The 17,511-nt window shown below is 34.7% G+C and overlaps 1 protein-coding gene across 1 annotated transcript in view; it reads left to right on the top strand.

Annotated features, from left to right (window-relative positions):
* LOC119541989 (PARP1 binding protein) overlaps window positions 1-17,511 on the top strand; it is an 83,533-nt gene that overhangs the window by 64,326 nt on the left and 1,696 nt on the right. The window contains exons 6-8 of the mRNA XM_037846432.1: window positions 2,002-2,185; window positions 6,587-6,765; window positions 8,757-8,838. Of these exons, the coding sequence (XP_037702360.1) occupies window positions 2,002-2,185; window positions 6,587-6,765; window positions 8,757-8,838 (445 nt within the window). The remainder of the gene's footprint in view (window positions 1-2,001; window positions 2,186-6,586; window positions 6,766-8,756; window positions 8,839-17,511) is intronic.

Here is a 17,511-nt window from a genome sequence, read left to right as displayed (position 1 = left end):
AATACCATAAATTGGGTTTGCTTAAACAATGGGAATTTATTCACTCACGATTCTGAGGCTGGGAAAATGACCAAATCACGGCATCATCAAGGTGATGCTTTCTTCCTGAAGACTGGTTGCCACGATTCTTTTCTCCTTTGTCATGTGGCAAAGCATGTAACGGCGTCTACTGGTTTCTCCCTTCTCTTCTGGGTTTTGTTGATTTCAGCTTCTTGCCTCCGTGGCTTTCTCTGTCTTTGTCTGAATTTCTTTCTCTTATGAAAGACTCCGGTTTAGGATTAACACCCTTCCTGATTGAGGTGGGACACACCTTAACTGAAGTAACTTCATCAAAATGTCCTACCAACAGTAGGTTTATACCCACAGGAATGGAGTACATTTAAGAACATGTTTCGCTGAGGTACATACAGCTCAGACCACCACACACTGTATCACCAATACACTATACACAAGTATAGTATACATAGTTGGTATACAATAAAGAGAGTGGTCAGAAAACTTTAATGGATAAATAATAAGGCATATCTGACATTTGCTCTTTATTAGCAAGTTCTTTCTGAATAAGTGGAAGAACTTTTAGGGGGGAATATTTAAAATGTTAACGAATAAAATTTTACAACTCTATAAAAGCTATAGATTAAATCCTTATTGAATAAATTAATATTCAGTAAAGTAAAATTTCTAACATACTATAATATCTCTTAATTATTTGTATGTAAAATTAGGTCAAAATCCATTAATAAGTACATATTACCAAGTACAAAACTTTTTGCATTTTTAATTTATTTTTGCCTTATCTTAAAAAGAATTTACCAAAAATACAATATAGGATCACAGAATCCTTGATGACCTTGAAGATCATCTAATAAAGATAATAATTGTAAACACTTAATGGTAACTGTGCTAGCTAGTATTCTAATTGTTTTACTTATATACACTCATTTCTTCCTTATACCAATCCTATGAGAGTAACTATGCTATTGTTACTCTTTTACAGATGTAGAAACTGTGTCACAGAGAGGTTAAATAGCTTGCCTGAAGTGGGAAGTTGCAGAGCTGCAGCTGGTCTTCAGGCAGTCTGATTCCAGAGTCCATCCTCTTCACACCATCTTCTCACTTGGCATTGTGTAGTCTTTCCTGGGATACCTCAAGGGATGGAGATCTCATGACTTCAAAAGGGCCCTATTCTGTTGTTGGATACCTCTTTGCTTCCTTGTAATGGACTAAACTTCCTCCTGTAATCCTTCTCACATTGGTCCTGGCTTGGTCATCTAGAGCAGGAGCGTCAATCCAAATTCTTTCAGGTTTAGGCTGAGTATAGAGAAGTATGATTTCAGGTGTTTTTAAAAAACTTGTCTGTTGACAATATTTGGCCCAGTTTCTGGTTTGCTTTAGATCGCTACTGACTAGATTAGTTTCCTCTTCCATATAATAACCCTTCATATATTAGAATGTAATATCATGTGTCCTTCTAATTTTTTTTTTCACCTCCCCTACTCCCTAGCCAGGAACACTATATGTTCTTGGACAAGCTATTTAATCTCTTTGAGACTCTTTGAGACTCTTTGATTTCGAGGTAATAATACCGACGGTTGGATTAGTTTTAAAATTAAAATAATGTAAGTATTTCAGCTTTTAATGAGAGGTAGCTGTTTTTGTTATTTTAGTTGTAACTAAGGGAACATATTTTAAGTGTATTGCTTGAATAAAACTATATCTGAATCTGTTCTCATTTTCATATGTAGCTAACTCATTTCCCTTCAGCTTTTCAAATCAAGAAGTAACTCAGCTTGTTGAAATGACTTACTTTAAGAAAAATTTTTAAATTTTGTTTCTAATGGTTTTCATCTTTTTTCTTAAATGTGCTACTGTTTGATTTATAAGGTCAAAGCTATATTCTTTGAAAAGTGTTGATTATCTCTGAGAATCATGTTTTCAACCTTATAAGCATATTGTCATTTCTAATATTATTATATAGGATGATCTTATTTCTATTTTCAGCATTGCAGGAAGTCGGATACTCTCATTGATAAAGATGCAGCTGATTAAAGGCCAGAACAGCAGGGATCCTTTCTATAAAGCAGTAGAAGAAGTTGCTCAGGATTTGGATTTGAGGATTAAAAATATTATCTATTCTCAACAAGGAGTTGTAGCTGTTAGCACCACTGACATCAGTCCTGCACGGGTAATGAGGTTTTTATTTTTCATTATCCTTCTATACAAAACATTATCTCCTCTATTTATTGTATAAATGGTTTAGTATTGCTACTTAAGTCATAGAATGTGTTTCCTGTGTTTTAAGATGTTAAAATTTTAAGTTTCTCAATAGGATTACGTAAGATTCTGTTTGACCTTGGGTAAATCATAACATCTTTGTATTTATTAAAGTAGGGTACTGGATAATCTTCAATATCCCTTTCAACACTAAAAATTTATAATTCTTAAGGTGCTTTGTGGTTGTTTTCATTTCTTGACTGTTAAAACAAATACCATACAGTGAGTTGGCTTAAATAATTTATTGGCTTATGGTTTTGAGGCTAGGAGAAGTCCAAAGTCGAGGCATCAGCAAGCAGTGCTTTCTCCCTGAAGACTGTGGCATTCCAGGGCTGGCTGCTGGCAAGACTTGCTCCTTGGCTTTTCTATCACATGGCAGAGCACACTAATGATGTCTTCTCCTTTCTCTTCTGGATTCTATTGACTACCAGCTTCTTGCTGCTCCCTGTGGCTTTCTGTCTGTGGCCTTCTCTATAAAGCCCCCAGCAGTAGGATTAAGACTCATCCTGATTCAGTTGGGGCACAGCTTAACTGAAATAATGTCAAAAGATCCTATTTACAATAGGTCAACCTCACAGGGTTGGATATGGAACATGTTTTCTGGGGTACTCCAAGCTACTACAGTGATATTTTTCAATAATTTCTGTTATAAAGAAATTATTTTCATTTTTAATAATAAATAATTTATTTTATAGTTTTAAATTATAATTTTCTAATTTTAATTTCTATTAATAAATCAGTTATTTTCCCATTTAGTCAGATATAAAATAGGGTGTGTTTTCTCTGATTCTGACCTCAAGAGGCACTCTGTAAGATAGCAACTGTTTTGTTAGAAATTATTTCCATTCAGCAGTTTACTTTTCTTCCATAGGACTTTTCCATCTCTAGTCTCTTATTTTCTACTTCCATCCCAGCTTACTGCATACCTTAGGAATTTTCCCCACACCTGTCAATTTTTTAACTATATATTTTGAGAACATTTAACTGTTCTCAAAATTATTGATTTTTTACAAAATTAATCATATTTAACAGATACTAATTACAGTTTCTGGGAGAACTTGACTATCATGTTTTTAGCTCTCAATTTGGTGTATGTATTATATTTTATTTATTGTGGTTTAGTATTGAAAAAACAAAAGTTCGTTTTTATTAGGTGTGATGTGAGAGCCAGTGTATGAAGAAAGACTTTTGTTTAATTTCTATTTATTATTTATTTACTGATTGATTTCACAGCCCTCGAGGACCGTTTTTAGCTATTTTTCTATAATATTGCATGTTTTTAGATTTACTTTGAACATGGGGCATGGTGGGGATTCTGGATGTTGCACCATGTACTTCATTTTTGTTAACCGCTCTCGTGACTAGCTTGACCCAGATGACAGCCAGGTTATTCCTTAAAGAATATAGATCAGGATTGTACAACTTCAGGTAATTGAGACACCAATCTTTTCCGTTTCCCTTCACAAGGAATGAAGGTACAAACAGCCCCATTCTTAATTTATGTTTTTAATCAAATCAGAAATCTTTAAAATTTCAAACTGTATACAGAAAAATACAGTCAGATAATACTCAATGATGTTGGTATTAAACAATATAGAATTTTCTAGCACTAATGAACAATGTATGTTAACTGATTTATGATAGGCAATTCATTATAATTCTATTGTAGCTGTACATTACAGTCCACCTGGTAGTCTGTGTCTGTTGAGTGGGGAAAGTAAGCCAAGAGCATGTTGATGAAAGCCAAGGAAACTGGCACAACTACAATGATTATCCCAAAAGGTCACAATATCCAACAACTCTATGAGTTGTGCTTGACTGGGGATGGCGTTGGGGAGGTGTAAGGGGGAGAGACTGCAGGGAGCATGAGGAAACTTCTGGGGGTATCGAATATGTTCGTTGCCTTGATTGTCGTGATGGTTTCACAGACACACACATTAAGTCAAAACTTAACAAATTGCATGCTTCTTATATGCAGTTTAATGTATGTTAATTATACCTCAATAAATCTAGTTAAAAGGGGATGTTGGTTAGTGCAGTCCTGTAGTGTGTGAGTTAGGCTCTAGCGTTAACCCCATTTACCAGTCAGTTTAACTGAAGCACAGAGAGGTTCAGCAGCTTACTCAGAGCTGTACAGCACAAACAGTTAGTAAGTTTATCAGATCCAGCCAGAAGTACCTTCTTTTGTGCTTATATATTTTTATATTTAATATTATGTTAAATATTATATTATCATCTATTTATTTATAATTGTATATGAAAGATAATTGAGGCTACATTTAATCAAATATTTGGGGAACAATACTATCACATACATGGTGGTCAAAGTTCCAGGACACTTCCCAGACAGTGGGCAGATTCCAGCCCTATTCTACCCAACATTGTGGAAACAAGACTTGCAAGAATTAGATGGTTTACCAGTGTGTCAGCAAGCTGGTGTCCAGCTTTTAAGAGATTTACAGGATACTAATTGTTCTTGGCTATTTACTAGTTGCTCTAGAGCACTAACTAAATTCCACACCTCTCTGTGCCACCATCTTGCCCCCCCTTCTCCTTTATGGTGACTTTTGATGGACAGAAGTTTTAAATTTTTATGAAGATAAAATGAATTTTAAAACAAAAAAAAATAGTTTGCATTTTCTAGAATTTGATGTAAATGAAATCTAACATGTAGTGTTTTTTTTGTTTTTTTTTTTTTGTTCTGACTTCTTTCACTCAGTATAATTATTTTAAGATTCCTCCATGGTAACTGCCTACTTTTTAAAACCTTTTTTGGTTATAGAACATGTTCCTGGTTTGAGCATTCATCTGGTTTTTTTGTTCATTCATTCATTCAACAGATGTTTGTTGAGAGCCTACTGTGTACCAGGTACTGGGCAGCGTACTGATTGTCCTGTTTCTCTGACTGTTCCTCTTCTTTTCTCTGCACACCTCCTAAATATTGGTGTTCTCCCCCCTTCACACTTACTTCTTAGGTATTATTTTTCTCCTGGGTCCTCATCAGTGCTAAATAACTTTTTTTTGGGAAACCTTATAGACCCCCATGTAGTACTCTCATGCTATTGAATAGATATCTCTTTTATCTCTTACTAAGCTCTAGACTGGAATATCCAGCTTACTACTAGAGATTTCTAGTTGATTGTTTCAGAGATGCCTCAAATATAAAATGTTCCTGTATTTCCTTCCTTTCCTCCCACCCCTACCCCTCACAAATATGGTCTTCCTCTTGTGTTCTCTTATTCCTCTGTCTAATCGTTAAGTCTTTCCAATTCTCCTTTCTTAACCTCCTTTTTCTTTATCTTCACTGCCACTAGCATAGTTCATACCTTCTTAATGTCTACCTAGACTATTATAGTCCTATAATTTGTGGCCCTGTCTCCAGATTTGATAACACTCTTTCCTGGAATATATTTTACATATTGCCATCAGTGATTTTTCTAAAATCTAAATAAGATCACTTTACTGTTTTGCTGAATAAAGCAAGAGATTTTAATGCTGTAACAGACTGAATAAAATCTTAATTTCTTTGCTTTTCCAGGTTCATCTCATACAACTCTATTTTTTCCCGTTTTTCAGCCATACCATGTTACTTGGTCCCTGATAGTACCATGTTCTCTCCTACTTCTATTTGTCTCCTCCTTTGTGAAACCTTCCTTAAGCCCAGGTTGAATCAAACACTCCCTTTTGTGTGCTGCCACTGCACTGTCTACTCTATTAGAAATAGCATTAGCATTCTATAATGCAGTTATTTGGTTACTTATTTATTTTATCAATAGACTGTGGTTTCCTTAAAGACAATGGTATTCACCCTTGTAGGCTTAGCTTCAAACTCAGTGCTTGGAACATAGTATGTCATAATTAATGATTACTGTATGAAGGGATGTTAACATATTTCTTTTAATTTTTGCATTTTATTAGAACTTTACAATCATCTGTAGGGTTGGTATTCAGATTGTCAGAACCCCATCCCTCTTTTCATAAGTGAGACAGACTACACAGAGAGGTTAAGTCATGAGGCTAAGGTCACATAGCTAGATAGTGGCAGAAATTTTCTGACTGAAAGTCAGAGCTTAATGTCTTCCTTTAATGATATTCTTTTCTGTATTCTTTTGTGCATCTAGAAATTAATAAGATTGATTATAATATGGTTTAAGGGAAAGATAGTTACATTGCCTACAGCCACTTCTCATAGCTGAGTTTAATTACGTCAGTGGTAGAGGAGAAAGAACAATGGCACATGAAATGGAAAAGTGTGTCTCATTCACCTAGCTGGGTTGATTTACTTAAAGTTATTATTATTATTTTGTTCTAGCCAAAATCATATGCCATAAACCATGGTACTGCATACTGTGGTAGAGATACTGTAAAAACTTTACTAGTTCTTTTGGATGAAGAAGCAGCCAATGTTCCCACCCAAAACAAAGCAGAACTTTTGTATGATGATGAAAATACAGTTCATGATAGTGGAACTTCTATTCTTAAACTTTTCAGGTAAGTAAAGGCTAGCTATATATAAATGTCTGTAAAGGAAAAATTTTAAAAACATCTTTGATCATGAAAAAAATATATGCCGATGGTAGGAAACTTGGAAACTACATAAAAATATGGAGAAAGAAAACAAAATTAAAGGGAGATTGAACATTTGAATGTGAAGAGGTTATATATAGAAAGGTAATATTTCATGAAACTATGGCAGATATTTTTTGTTTTAGTTTTTTATTTTTTAGTCTTGATTTTTGCTCTTATTTGCTTTGCTATGTCCAAGAACTTTGCTAATGCTTTCACATATATTATCTGAGGCTTCACAACAACCCCTTTTAATAATTTCCCTACTTTATAAGTGAGGAATTGGAGAATTGAGTGAAATCTTAAATAATTTTCCCTGGAAAGCTAAGTGAGCAAGTAGCGTGGATTCTGCAAAGCCTAGGGGCTATACTCCAAGGACTCTACTATTCTACCTGAGAATGAGAGAGAGCATGTATACCAAACTGACACTGGAATTGATATTTTCTTGTTCTTTCTCACATTACAAAGAAAAATATTTACTGAGTTAGCTGGTGCTGGTATTGTGTGCAAGACATGGATGCTCTCCAGTTTTAACAACAATTAGATCATTCATTAAGTAGGCTGATATTTTTAATTAGATGAACATTAATTTGTAGAAACATTAAAAATTTAGAACATTTAAAATTATATTTATTGTGGAGAATTTTTACAAAGTCATCCTACTGTTCGATCTAATCTAAAATTGTTCATATCCACCCACAATTGTCTCAAATACTCTCTCCTGTGCCTCACAGCCCTTCCTCTTCTTTTTAAAGAGAAACCTTACAATGATCAATCATTTGGTGTTGTCATCTCATTCCTTTAAATCTCGTCTTCTTCACCAGCTTTCTGTGGTTATTCTTTTATATCTGGGCATAATGTAATTCCTTTACACTCTGTCTCAGAAATGCCCAACTATTTTCCTAACAATGAAAATTTCTGTTATCGATGTATATTTACTTATACCCTGTGCTGGAGCCCCAGAAAACAGTATAATGAAAATAAACTTTTTCTCCTTTTACCTTTTTATTTAACGAAGTTTGCTTTTAGGTAGAAATCAAAATGATTTTTAATTTTTTCTCAGGTTGAATTCTACATAGAGAAAGTTTATTTTCTGTTTATAGAATTCTTTTTACACAAAACTAATTCCCAAATCCATTTCTAAAAGCAATATTTCTGTATTTAATCATGTGGCCAAGCACATTTAAATTGTTTGTAGTTTGGATTCTATATTAGCATTTCCAGTTGTCATTATGCAAATAAGTGCCAGTGCAAGGTAAAGTAAATTTTTAATGGTCCTGCACTGATATGGTAAAATTAAGTTCAGTGTGGTATATGAATACAAGTCAATTTAAGGTTGTCTACTCTTTCTTAGGAAAGACCATCCTTTATTCTTATAAATTATCTTTTGAATCACTGGGGTTCTGGTCTGGCTCTGGCTTTATTAAGCCAAAAAGGAAATTATTGGTTGGACTGGCCCTAAAACTCCAGTGTCTCCTTCGCCATTATGCCTTCTCTGACCCCCATATTTGAAAACTATGTTTTCCTCTTTTGAATTCCTATTATATTTTACTTACATCCCTGCAATGGCACTTGACATTTTCTGCTTTGAGTTTTAGTTACATGCATGTCTTCTTTCTTTTACTTAGACTTCATAGTACCTGAATCCAGAGTCAATGTACAAATCAGCTTTCTATCCTTCACAGTCTCTTGTAAAGTGCCTTACAAATAGTAGGAGCTCAAGAAATATTTAATGACTGAATTAATTAATCAAATTATTATTATTTAGGATTTTCAGAATAGGAATACAGGCAACTAGATTCAAGTGTCCTTTCTCCTATAACTGTGCTTTTTGGATACGGGAAGAAGGGGTAAATTTAAAGTCTACTTTGATTTATAAGTTTTTGCTTTTTTTTTTTTTTTTTTTTTTGACAAAGGTCTCCCACACAAGTAAAACATCCATCAGTCAAACCCCTAAGAGAACGCATCCAAAAGTCAATGCAAGAGAGAAAAAGTAAGGTACGATTTAACATACTGTCATGAACATAATAAAAATTGTTTTATTTTTAGAGGAAATAAATATGTTATGTTGAGCTGGATATTGTAAATATACATTGTACATGGAACAATATGAATGAAATAGAATATGAAAGAAATGGAAAATGAGTAATGACTGTTGACAAACAGAAATTTTCTTTTTATACACTCTTGACTAATCTGTCTCTGGCATATTCAATCCACTGGATCTTAAAAGAAAAAAAAAAAAAAAAAAGACTAAGTACCTGCTCTGTAAGTGTTCAATAAATATCTTTGTAATGAATGAAGGAGAAAAATAAAGAAAACATAGCTTTCTCATTTACATTTCTGATATTTTAAATTGAGTCTTGAGAAACTATGTAATTTAAAATTTGTCCCTGCTTGAAGACATAATGACAGAATAGAATTACTTGTAGATTGACAGGGGGAGAATATTTCATATTTTTAATTGACTAGAGTTGTTCTTTATATTTTCATTTAGTTTGAACTAAGCTTTCCTGTCCTCATTAAAAATGTCTGTGCCTATAAGTAGTCAATAATGTGTTTATGTGAGTTTTTTTAAATGTAATTTTATTGAAATATATTCACATACCACACAGTCATCCAAACTGTACAACAGTTGTTCACAGTTTTATCATATAGTTGTGCATTCATCACCACAATCAATTTTTGAATATTTTCATTACTCCAAAAAATATAGATAAAAATAAAAATAAAAGTAAAAAGTACACCCAAAACATTCCATACCTCCCTCCTCCATGTTATTCATTTACTTTTTGTCCCCGTTTTTCTACTCATTTGTCCATACCCTGGGTAAAGGGAGTGTGAGCCATAAGGTTTTCACAATCATACTGTCACACCATATAAGCTATACAGTTACAAGAATTGAGGATACTGGATTGCAGTTCAACAGTTTCAGATATTTCCTTCTAACTATTCTAATAAACTAAAAACTAAAAAGGGATATCTGTATAACACATAAGAGTTACCTCCAGAATGAACTCTCTACTCCATTTGAAATCTTTCAGCCACTGAAACTTTATTTTGTTTCAATTCTCTTCCCCCTTTTGGTCCAGAAGGCTTTCCCAAATCCATGATGCAGGGTCCAGGCTCATCCCTGGGAGTCATGTTCCACATTGCCAAGGAAATTTATACCTCTGAGAGTCATGTCCCATGTAGTGGGGAGGGCAGTGAGTTTAGCTGCCGAGTTGGCTTAGAGAGAGACATCACATCTGAGCTACAAGAGAGGCCCTCTGGGGGTGACTCTTAGGCACAATTATGAGTAGGCCTAGCCTCTCTTTGCAGTAACAAGCTTCATAAGGGCAAGCCCCAAGATCGAGGGCTCAGCCTACTAAGCTGGTAGTCTCCCATGCTTGTGAGAATATCAAGAATTCCCCAGCTGGGGAAGTTTAATATTTCCACATTTTCCCCCAGTCCCTCAATGGGGCTTTGCAGATACTTTTTATTCTCTGCCCAAATTACTCTTGGTTGCATCAGGGCTTCATGCTAACGTGTACAAATCAACAAGGTCTCACTCCCTAGTCAAGTTTCCATGTAATTATGGCATTTGAGTAAACTGACTATAAATATATAGTGTGCTACAGAAAATATAGATGTTGCACCATATAACCATCTCTTCCTTTGGTCCCACACAGAAGCTAAAGTTTTAAAACACAGTTGATATCATCCTCTACCCTTTAGTCTGATCTACCCCAATGTCAACCCAAGTCCATTTCATTCATATCTCCAGTGGAAGTCTGATCTCCTTTTCAGCCTTTTTAAAAGTTGATTCATGGGGCAATACCCAATACTCACAGCTGCTGAACTCAGGCTCAGAGTCCCAGGTGCCATACAGACACCGGAAGCTCCAGGAACTGACCACATCACACACAACCAGCTCAGAATGTCAAAATTTTGAAGTAACTGTTACAACTCATGAGTAATGTGACTTCTATAAGAGCTGACAATGTAGGAGCCTTTACATAAGCCTTCCCCTTATAACCCATGCTCTCAGATTCAATTCTCAGAGTTTATACTATTTAGTCCGTATTAGTGTGGCATTATAATGTTTATCTTTTCATTTCTGGCTAATTTCCCTCAACCTGCTGTCCTCATGGTCCAGTCACATCATTGCATACCTCACAGTTTCATTCCTTCTTGCTGCTCCCTCATGCAAAACAATTCTTATATTTGTACATTTACTCACACTCATTGACCACTTTAGGTTTCACTAAGTTATACAGTCCCAGTCTTTATCTTCTATCTTTCTTTCTGGTGGATGAGCAGTCTCTTATTAGCTCTTCCTTGGGATTATTTCCCAGTTTGGGGTATGAGCTGAGAATTGGTATTGGCCCAGGCAAAGGAACTCTACTAGGTACAGGGAACCACTAAAGCTTTTGAGTATCTTGGGAAGCTAGCAACAATTTGGAAACTTCAGGAGCCATGAACACACACTATTTTTACCTAATGTACATTTGCTGTGTTTTCGAGCTATGTGGGAGGCTCAATACAGTAGACTAAAATCACTTGTCACCTAATGGTAGAAGATGAGGCTCTTTGAGGAGTGGGGCCTATCTTGAATACATGGCTGGTCTCCTTTTTAAGATATTTGCCACATTTGGAAGTGAGATGGAGGGGGTGAGGGAAAGAGCAAAGCATAAACATCTGATTGGAATACTGAACCCCTTATAAACTTTTGGGGCAGAGATGTTAGAGATCCACACTGCTCTCAGTTGAAGGTTTGGGAAGGACATGCCCAAAAAAGAGTTAAGAACAAGAAATGAAATGTGGACCCTGAAAACTACTACCCAGGCCTGATTCAGGTCAGTCCCTGTTTGCATTAGGGTTACGTTTTAGTTTCTGCTTCTTTGGCTATTCAAGCAAATACCATGAAATGGATTGGGTTAAACAATGGGAATTTATTAGCTCACAGTTTTGAGGTTAGAAAGAAAGTTCAAATCAAGGCATCATCAAGGTGATGCTTTCTGTCTGAAGACTATGACATTCTGGGGTTGGCTGCTGGTGATCCTTGGTCTTTAACTTGTCACATGGAAAGGCACATGGCAGTATCTCCTTGTCTCGCTCTTCTCTTCCCAGTTCCATTGATGTTCAGCTTCTGGTTGTTCCCTCTATTTCTTTCTCTCTCATGTCTGAATTTTATTCTGCTTATAAAGGACTCCAGTGTAGGATTAAGACCCATCCTGATTGAGATGGGCCACAGCTTAACTGAACTAACTCATTAAAAAGTCCTACTTACAATGGGTTCGCCTATAAGAATGGATTGAGTTTAACATATTTTTCTGTGGGGACACACAGCTCCCAACACCACAGTTTATCAGCCCTTCACCTTGTCTGCCTGAAAGAAAAGGGACCCCTTACTGGTGGAAGATATTATCTGGAGACTCTATAGTTCCTTTATATACCATGTCCAGCATTAAATAGAATATATAAGACATGAAAAGAGACAGGGAGAGTTTTCCTTTAATCCGAAGGAAAAACAATAGAAGCTGATTTATAAATGATCCAGATATTGGATTAGCTGATGAGGAATTAAAAAATGTTTTTTAAAAATATGTTAAGAAAATTAGAGGAAAAGGTTGACAAATAGATGAAAAATTAGAGAATTCCTATAAAGAATTAAAATCTATAAAAAAAGAACCAAATTCCAGAACTGTAAAAATACTTTCTAAAATTAAGAACTCATTAGATGAGTTTAACAGCAAACCAGACATAGCATTAGATAGGATAGTGGACTTAAACACAAGTCATTAGAAAAATCTCCAAACTGAAGCAAAGAGAAAAATGGAAAAGCAAAAGAAAAGAGCAGGACACAGAGAAAAAGTTTAGCATATGCCTAACTGTAGTCCCAGAAGGAGAGGAAAGAATAGGGTAGAAACAGTGTTTGAAGAGATAATGATTGTAATTTTTTCCAAAGCTCAGTTCAACCTTAACTACTAAGGTTCTTAGTGGTTAGAAGACAAGAGCAACAGGTGCACATTTGTTCCAATTATATGGAGCCAGGAAACGTTTTATTCCAACAATCCTTTGAGAATCCATCTGCAATTCACAAATGCGCTACAGAATGCAGATTGTAAAGATTCTACACTGTACATCTTTCTCTACCTCAAAGCTTTTTCCTAAAGGTGATTTAGCTATTCTTTGCAAGTCTATTTCTCTCATTTCTATATCATGTGGTTTCCTTGCTCTCTATTGAAGCGAGTAAAATCTGTTGTCTCAATCTTTTTCTGCCCCTAAACTTTATGGTTTCTATTCTCTCATAGCTTCTGCTTGCATATACCTGTTATTGTCTGTTATAATTTTACTTCATTAATTAATTGACTCCACATATATTAAGTGCCTCCTGGATACTGGGCTCTGTTCTAGGCACCAGATATACATCTGTGAACAAAGCAGACAAACACCCATGCTCCCATCAACAAATTTTCCCCAAATATTTGTGGGGCCAGGGTATGAGAATAAAATGGAGATCCCTGGCCTGCCTTACTTCCCCCCACTCCCATTTCTACCCTGTTCTATTCAGTACTGGAGGGACACTTCACCAAAGGGTAATTATATCCCCTACTCCCATCCCAACCCCTACCCACAACAGCCCTTGAGGCTAGAAGAAGAGGCCAGTGCCCAGGGCAGTTTGAATAGGGAATTCTCAGATCCCAGGTACCTGCAGTGGGATCTAAAAGCAGGGGCATAGTCTCCTGGTGGGCATGTCTGAAGCCCTGTGGGCCACAGTGGGCCACCAATTGCTAAGCTCTAAGGGTTTTACTTTTCGTGTAGCTTACAGCTTAGTTGGGAAAGAGAGAAACAATACATAGAACAAAAGTGAATTATATATGGGAAGGTTATCAGTGCTATGGTACGAAATAAAACTGGCGAGAGGGATAAGGAGAATATATTCCTTGTGATCAAATAAGATGGTCAGTGGAGGTTTTCTTGAGAAGGTGACGTTAAGCAAAGACTTTAAGAGTGAGCAGCATTTTTCATTAGGCTGAAAAAGGAATGTTTGCATTAGACTGAACTAAAATTGAACTCCTTTTGGCTGAAGTGTTGGGGTTGGGGTTTTTCCTACCTACTAAGTGTCAAATATTCTACTAGACATTTTACATTCCTCATCCCAGTCAATCATTGCTCAACTCTAGAAGGCATCATTTTCCAGATCACATAGCTAGTATGTGGTATTCAAGTGACAGACTTCAAAGTTTTTGCTACTTCCAAAGAGTAAATGAAGGTACAATAAGTAATTATAATTAGGAGTCATAAAAAGATAATGCTACAACTTAGATGAAAATATTATCTTCCTACTATTTAGCAAACTAAATAGAATTTCACTGATGAAGAAATGGGTCAGTTGATATATTTACAAATTCGTATATTGGTGAGGGTAACAAATCTCTGTTCTTTTGAAAATGATGTTAAGAATGAAAAGATAAATTTAGAATATTTATTTTTAGTTATTTATTTTTAGTTATGTATTTAATAGGTTGAAAATTTCCTTTTTCAAACTCCTTATATTTATTGGTTATAATGGGGGCTTAGAATCTTCATTTTCTTTTCAGTACATCTAACTCACAGCATCTGCGACTTTTCAATATTTTGACTTATTTGTCCTAATTTAACTGGAATCAGGCTTTCCTGTATGAAGTACTATTTTCCTCAAACTGGGAACCTACTAATAATTTTAATTTAAAAAGAGTTTGTGGCAGAAGGAGTGTTCCAATTCTTGGCAAGTTTTAAGTTCATTGCAGTTTTACTGTGGATGGAAATCCTTCCAAGGAGGGGGAGTGGGGAATCACTGTACAAAGGAAAAATTTCAATCTGTTTTTCTCATGTGACTTGAACATAAAATGATTTTAACTGCCATGTATGAATTTGGACATATTCTTAGTTGTTTAGTACTTCAAAAGCACTTTCAAGAGGGAATTGTTTTGCTCATTTGTGATTCCAAATCAAATACACAGAGATTTGGAAGATTTGCAACAGGAAGTAATCTCATTTCTATGTAGCCACTAATCTTGTGCAGAAAGATTCAACTTCTATGAACAAAGGAAAAGCAATCTCTTTTAGGTTAAAAATACAAGCCAATATAGCTTGCATTATTTTCATAACTAAAGTGATTGTATGTTCATCATTTTTTGAGCTGCATTCCTAGGGTCATTTTAGAGTTGGCCGGGTCCTGAAGATCTAATTCAACAGATCCCTTACTGTAGGAATATGCTTTTCATACATTTGTTTGTTATAATAACTAGCATCTGCATAGAACTTTAGAGTTTTTATAGCCCTTTTTTTTTACTTCATTTAATCCTGACAACTTTGTGAGATATATATTATTCCTGTTTATGTAAGGACAAACGAGAGGTTCAGTGGTTTATCCTAGATCTTCTAGTTAATAAGTGATAAGAACAGTATTAGAAGTCATGTCTTTTGATTGCAAATCTGGTTGTTTTCCCCATCACATCTTCTTGTTTTTCTGTGCTAGTTTCTCAGCTGAATATCCTACTCTTGGCTCCAGTCAAGTTCTTGACCAATTAAAACTTCTGGGTCTTTTTCATATGCTGCATTAAGTCAGGTGCTCTTCATCCTGTAAATCTGGTAATTGATATTTTTGAACTTAGAGAACTTTTTAAAATTCCTATTCATTTTCATCTTATTTTCTATTTGTGATGCTAGCCTTTTGAGGTCTTTTCAGTCTTGATTCTGTTATCCAATTTATTTTTTTTTTCCTTCCAGTTGTGTGTCAACAGCAAATTTTATTAGCAGAATATCAGATTGTAGAAGCCACCCTGGTAATTTCTGGTATACTGTGTGCCTATCACATAGTTGGAACTTAATAAGAGGTAATTGATAAAAAAGAGATTTTTGTACAGGGCAGGAAAAAGAAAACCCATACATAATCCTTTATAAAAAGAAAAATACCCATAATAAAACTGTTCTCAGTTATTTCTTTTGAACATAAGTATTTCATGACCACCATAGAACACTTGTGGTGCTTTCTTTTGTTTTGATATGTTTATAAATAATATTTTCATGGTAAATTAAGTGATTATTTTCTTTTCACATCTGAACTAGTTCTCAGTATTTTAAGAATGCATTGTCTTGTAACTAGTTTTCTGAAATTGGCCAGGAATCACCAAGGACTCTAGAATTTCTTACAGGGAGCTCTAAAATGAGGAAATCTAGTTGGAAGGAGGGCTGTGGGATTTATTTTATGACTGCATTAACATAGCAAATAAAGGTTTTTATTTAGATTATATATTTAAAATTAATAAAAACGGTTTTCTAAAAAATTTTTATTCGTACGAAACATGAGATAGAGAAAACATCAGATATTTTTATTTAGTGTGTTCTTTGGGTGGTGATGAATTTTTTTCAGGGGGGGAGGGCTAAAGCCTCTCCAAGCTACCTGTAGGTGCCATCATTATGAGGGTACTTGGGAGTGATCCTGGCCAACCACTTAGCATCTGCTTCCTGCATGGTCTAGCATACTCTTTATAACTGTTTATAAGCAATAACTTCATATCACTTTATAAGCAATAACTAGTGAAATGAAAGAAACTTTGTGTAAAAAAGGAAATGTCAACAGTTAATAATGGTCTTGCAGATGGAAATAAAAGTTTATGGATAATGTTACTACAGTAGTGTGATATAATGTCAGACAGTTTATTTTATTAATAAAATTTATTTTAAAAGCTTTATCAATTGCTTTGATTCTATATTGATAGAATTAATAAGGTCTATGAAGGACTACTTAAAACCTTCACTTATATTTTAGGGCATCTTATAGTGGAAACTATATAATAGGAGCTGAGTTCAAGAGGATTTGGGAAGGTATTGCATCATATCAACAGTGTCCTATATTTTACTTTTTTAAAAACAATTTTCTGATCTTGCATGTTTTCATGTTTTTCTTTTCAATTTTCCTGCATTTTTTGTGCTTAAATGATAGATAAAAATGAATTCCAAATGTCTAATACTTTGACTAAAGTATTCATTTTTCATTCAAAAAAATTCATGAAACATTTTTTTAGTGATCTCACAAATGGAAGTACTCACAGACTCCATTAGTCAGAAAAATATAAAATTTGTCATCTTGAGAAAACTTGCTTCTATTAGGCAACTGGATAGGAGACTCTTGTTCTCATTGCTTCTAAACTTTCATCAATAGACTTCAGTGCCATTATCTTTGCAAATATCCAAGTGAGTTAAATATCCAGTGATTTCTTTTTGAGAACTCTACTGGTGCTGTTTTGGTCTTCATGAACTGTGTCAATAAATACATAAGATAGTTCTACCTCAGAGTGTTAAACTTTTGAATGTTGAAGTTTTCTTATTTATTTAAAGTTTAAACTTGTCTATTTCTGAAAGGGATTTGAGATAATTTCTAATTATCTGGGGGAAATCTGAATTACAACGGAATTGTATTATGTGTTGACTGTAATTGTTGAACTTTTCTTTTTCTGTGTAGATTATCTTCTTCTGATATTAATTTCTATCCCTCAAACAGGAATTTATGTTTGTAGAATAGATTTCTGAAACTACTTTCTTGACATCCTTTTCAATGGTTAAGAATTACATTTAGTTTTCTAATTTTCTCCTCTATGTGGACAATTGTTCTCATATTTGATGTTTGAAGAGAGATGCTAG

Source organism: Choloepus didactylus, chromosome 8 (assembly GCF_015220235.1).
Source record: "Choloepus didactylus isolate mChoDid1 chromosome 8, mChoDid1.pri, whole genome shotgun sequence".
NCBI lineage: Eukaryota > Metazoa > Chordata > Mammalia > Pilosa > Megalonychidae > Choloepus > Choloepus didactylus.
This window is presented reverse-complemented; position numbering and strand designations above follow the sequence as displayed.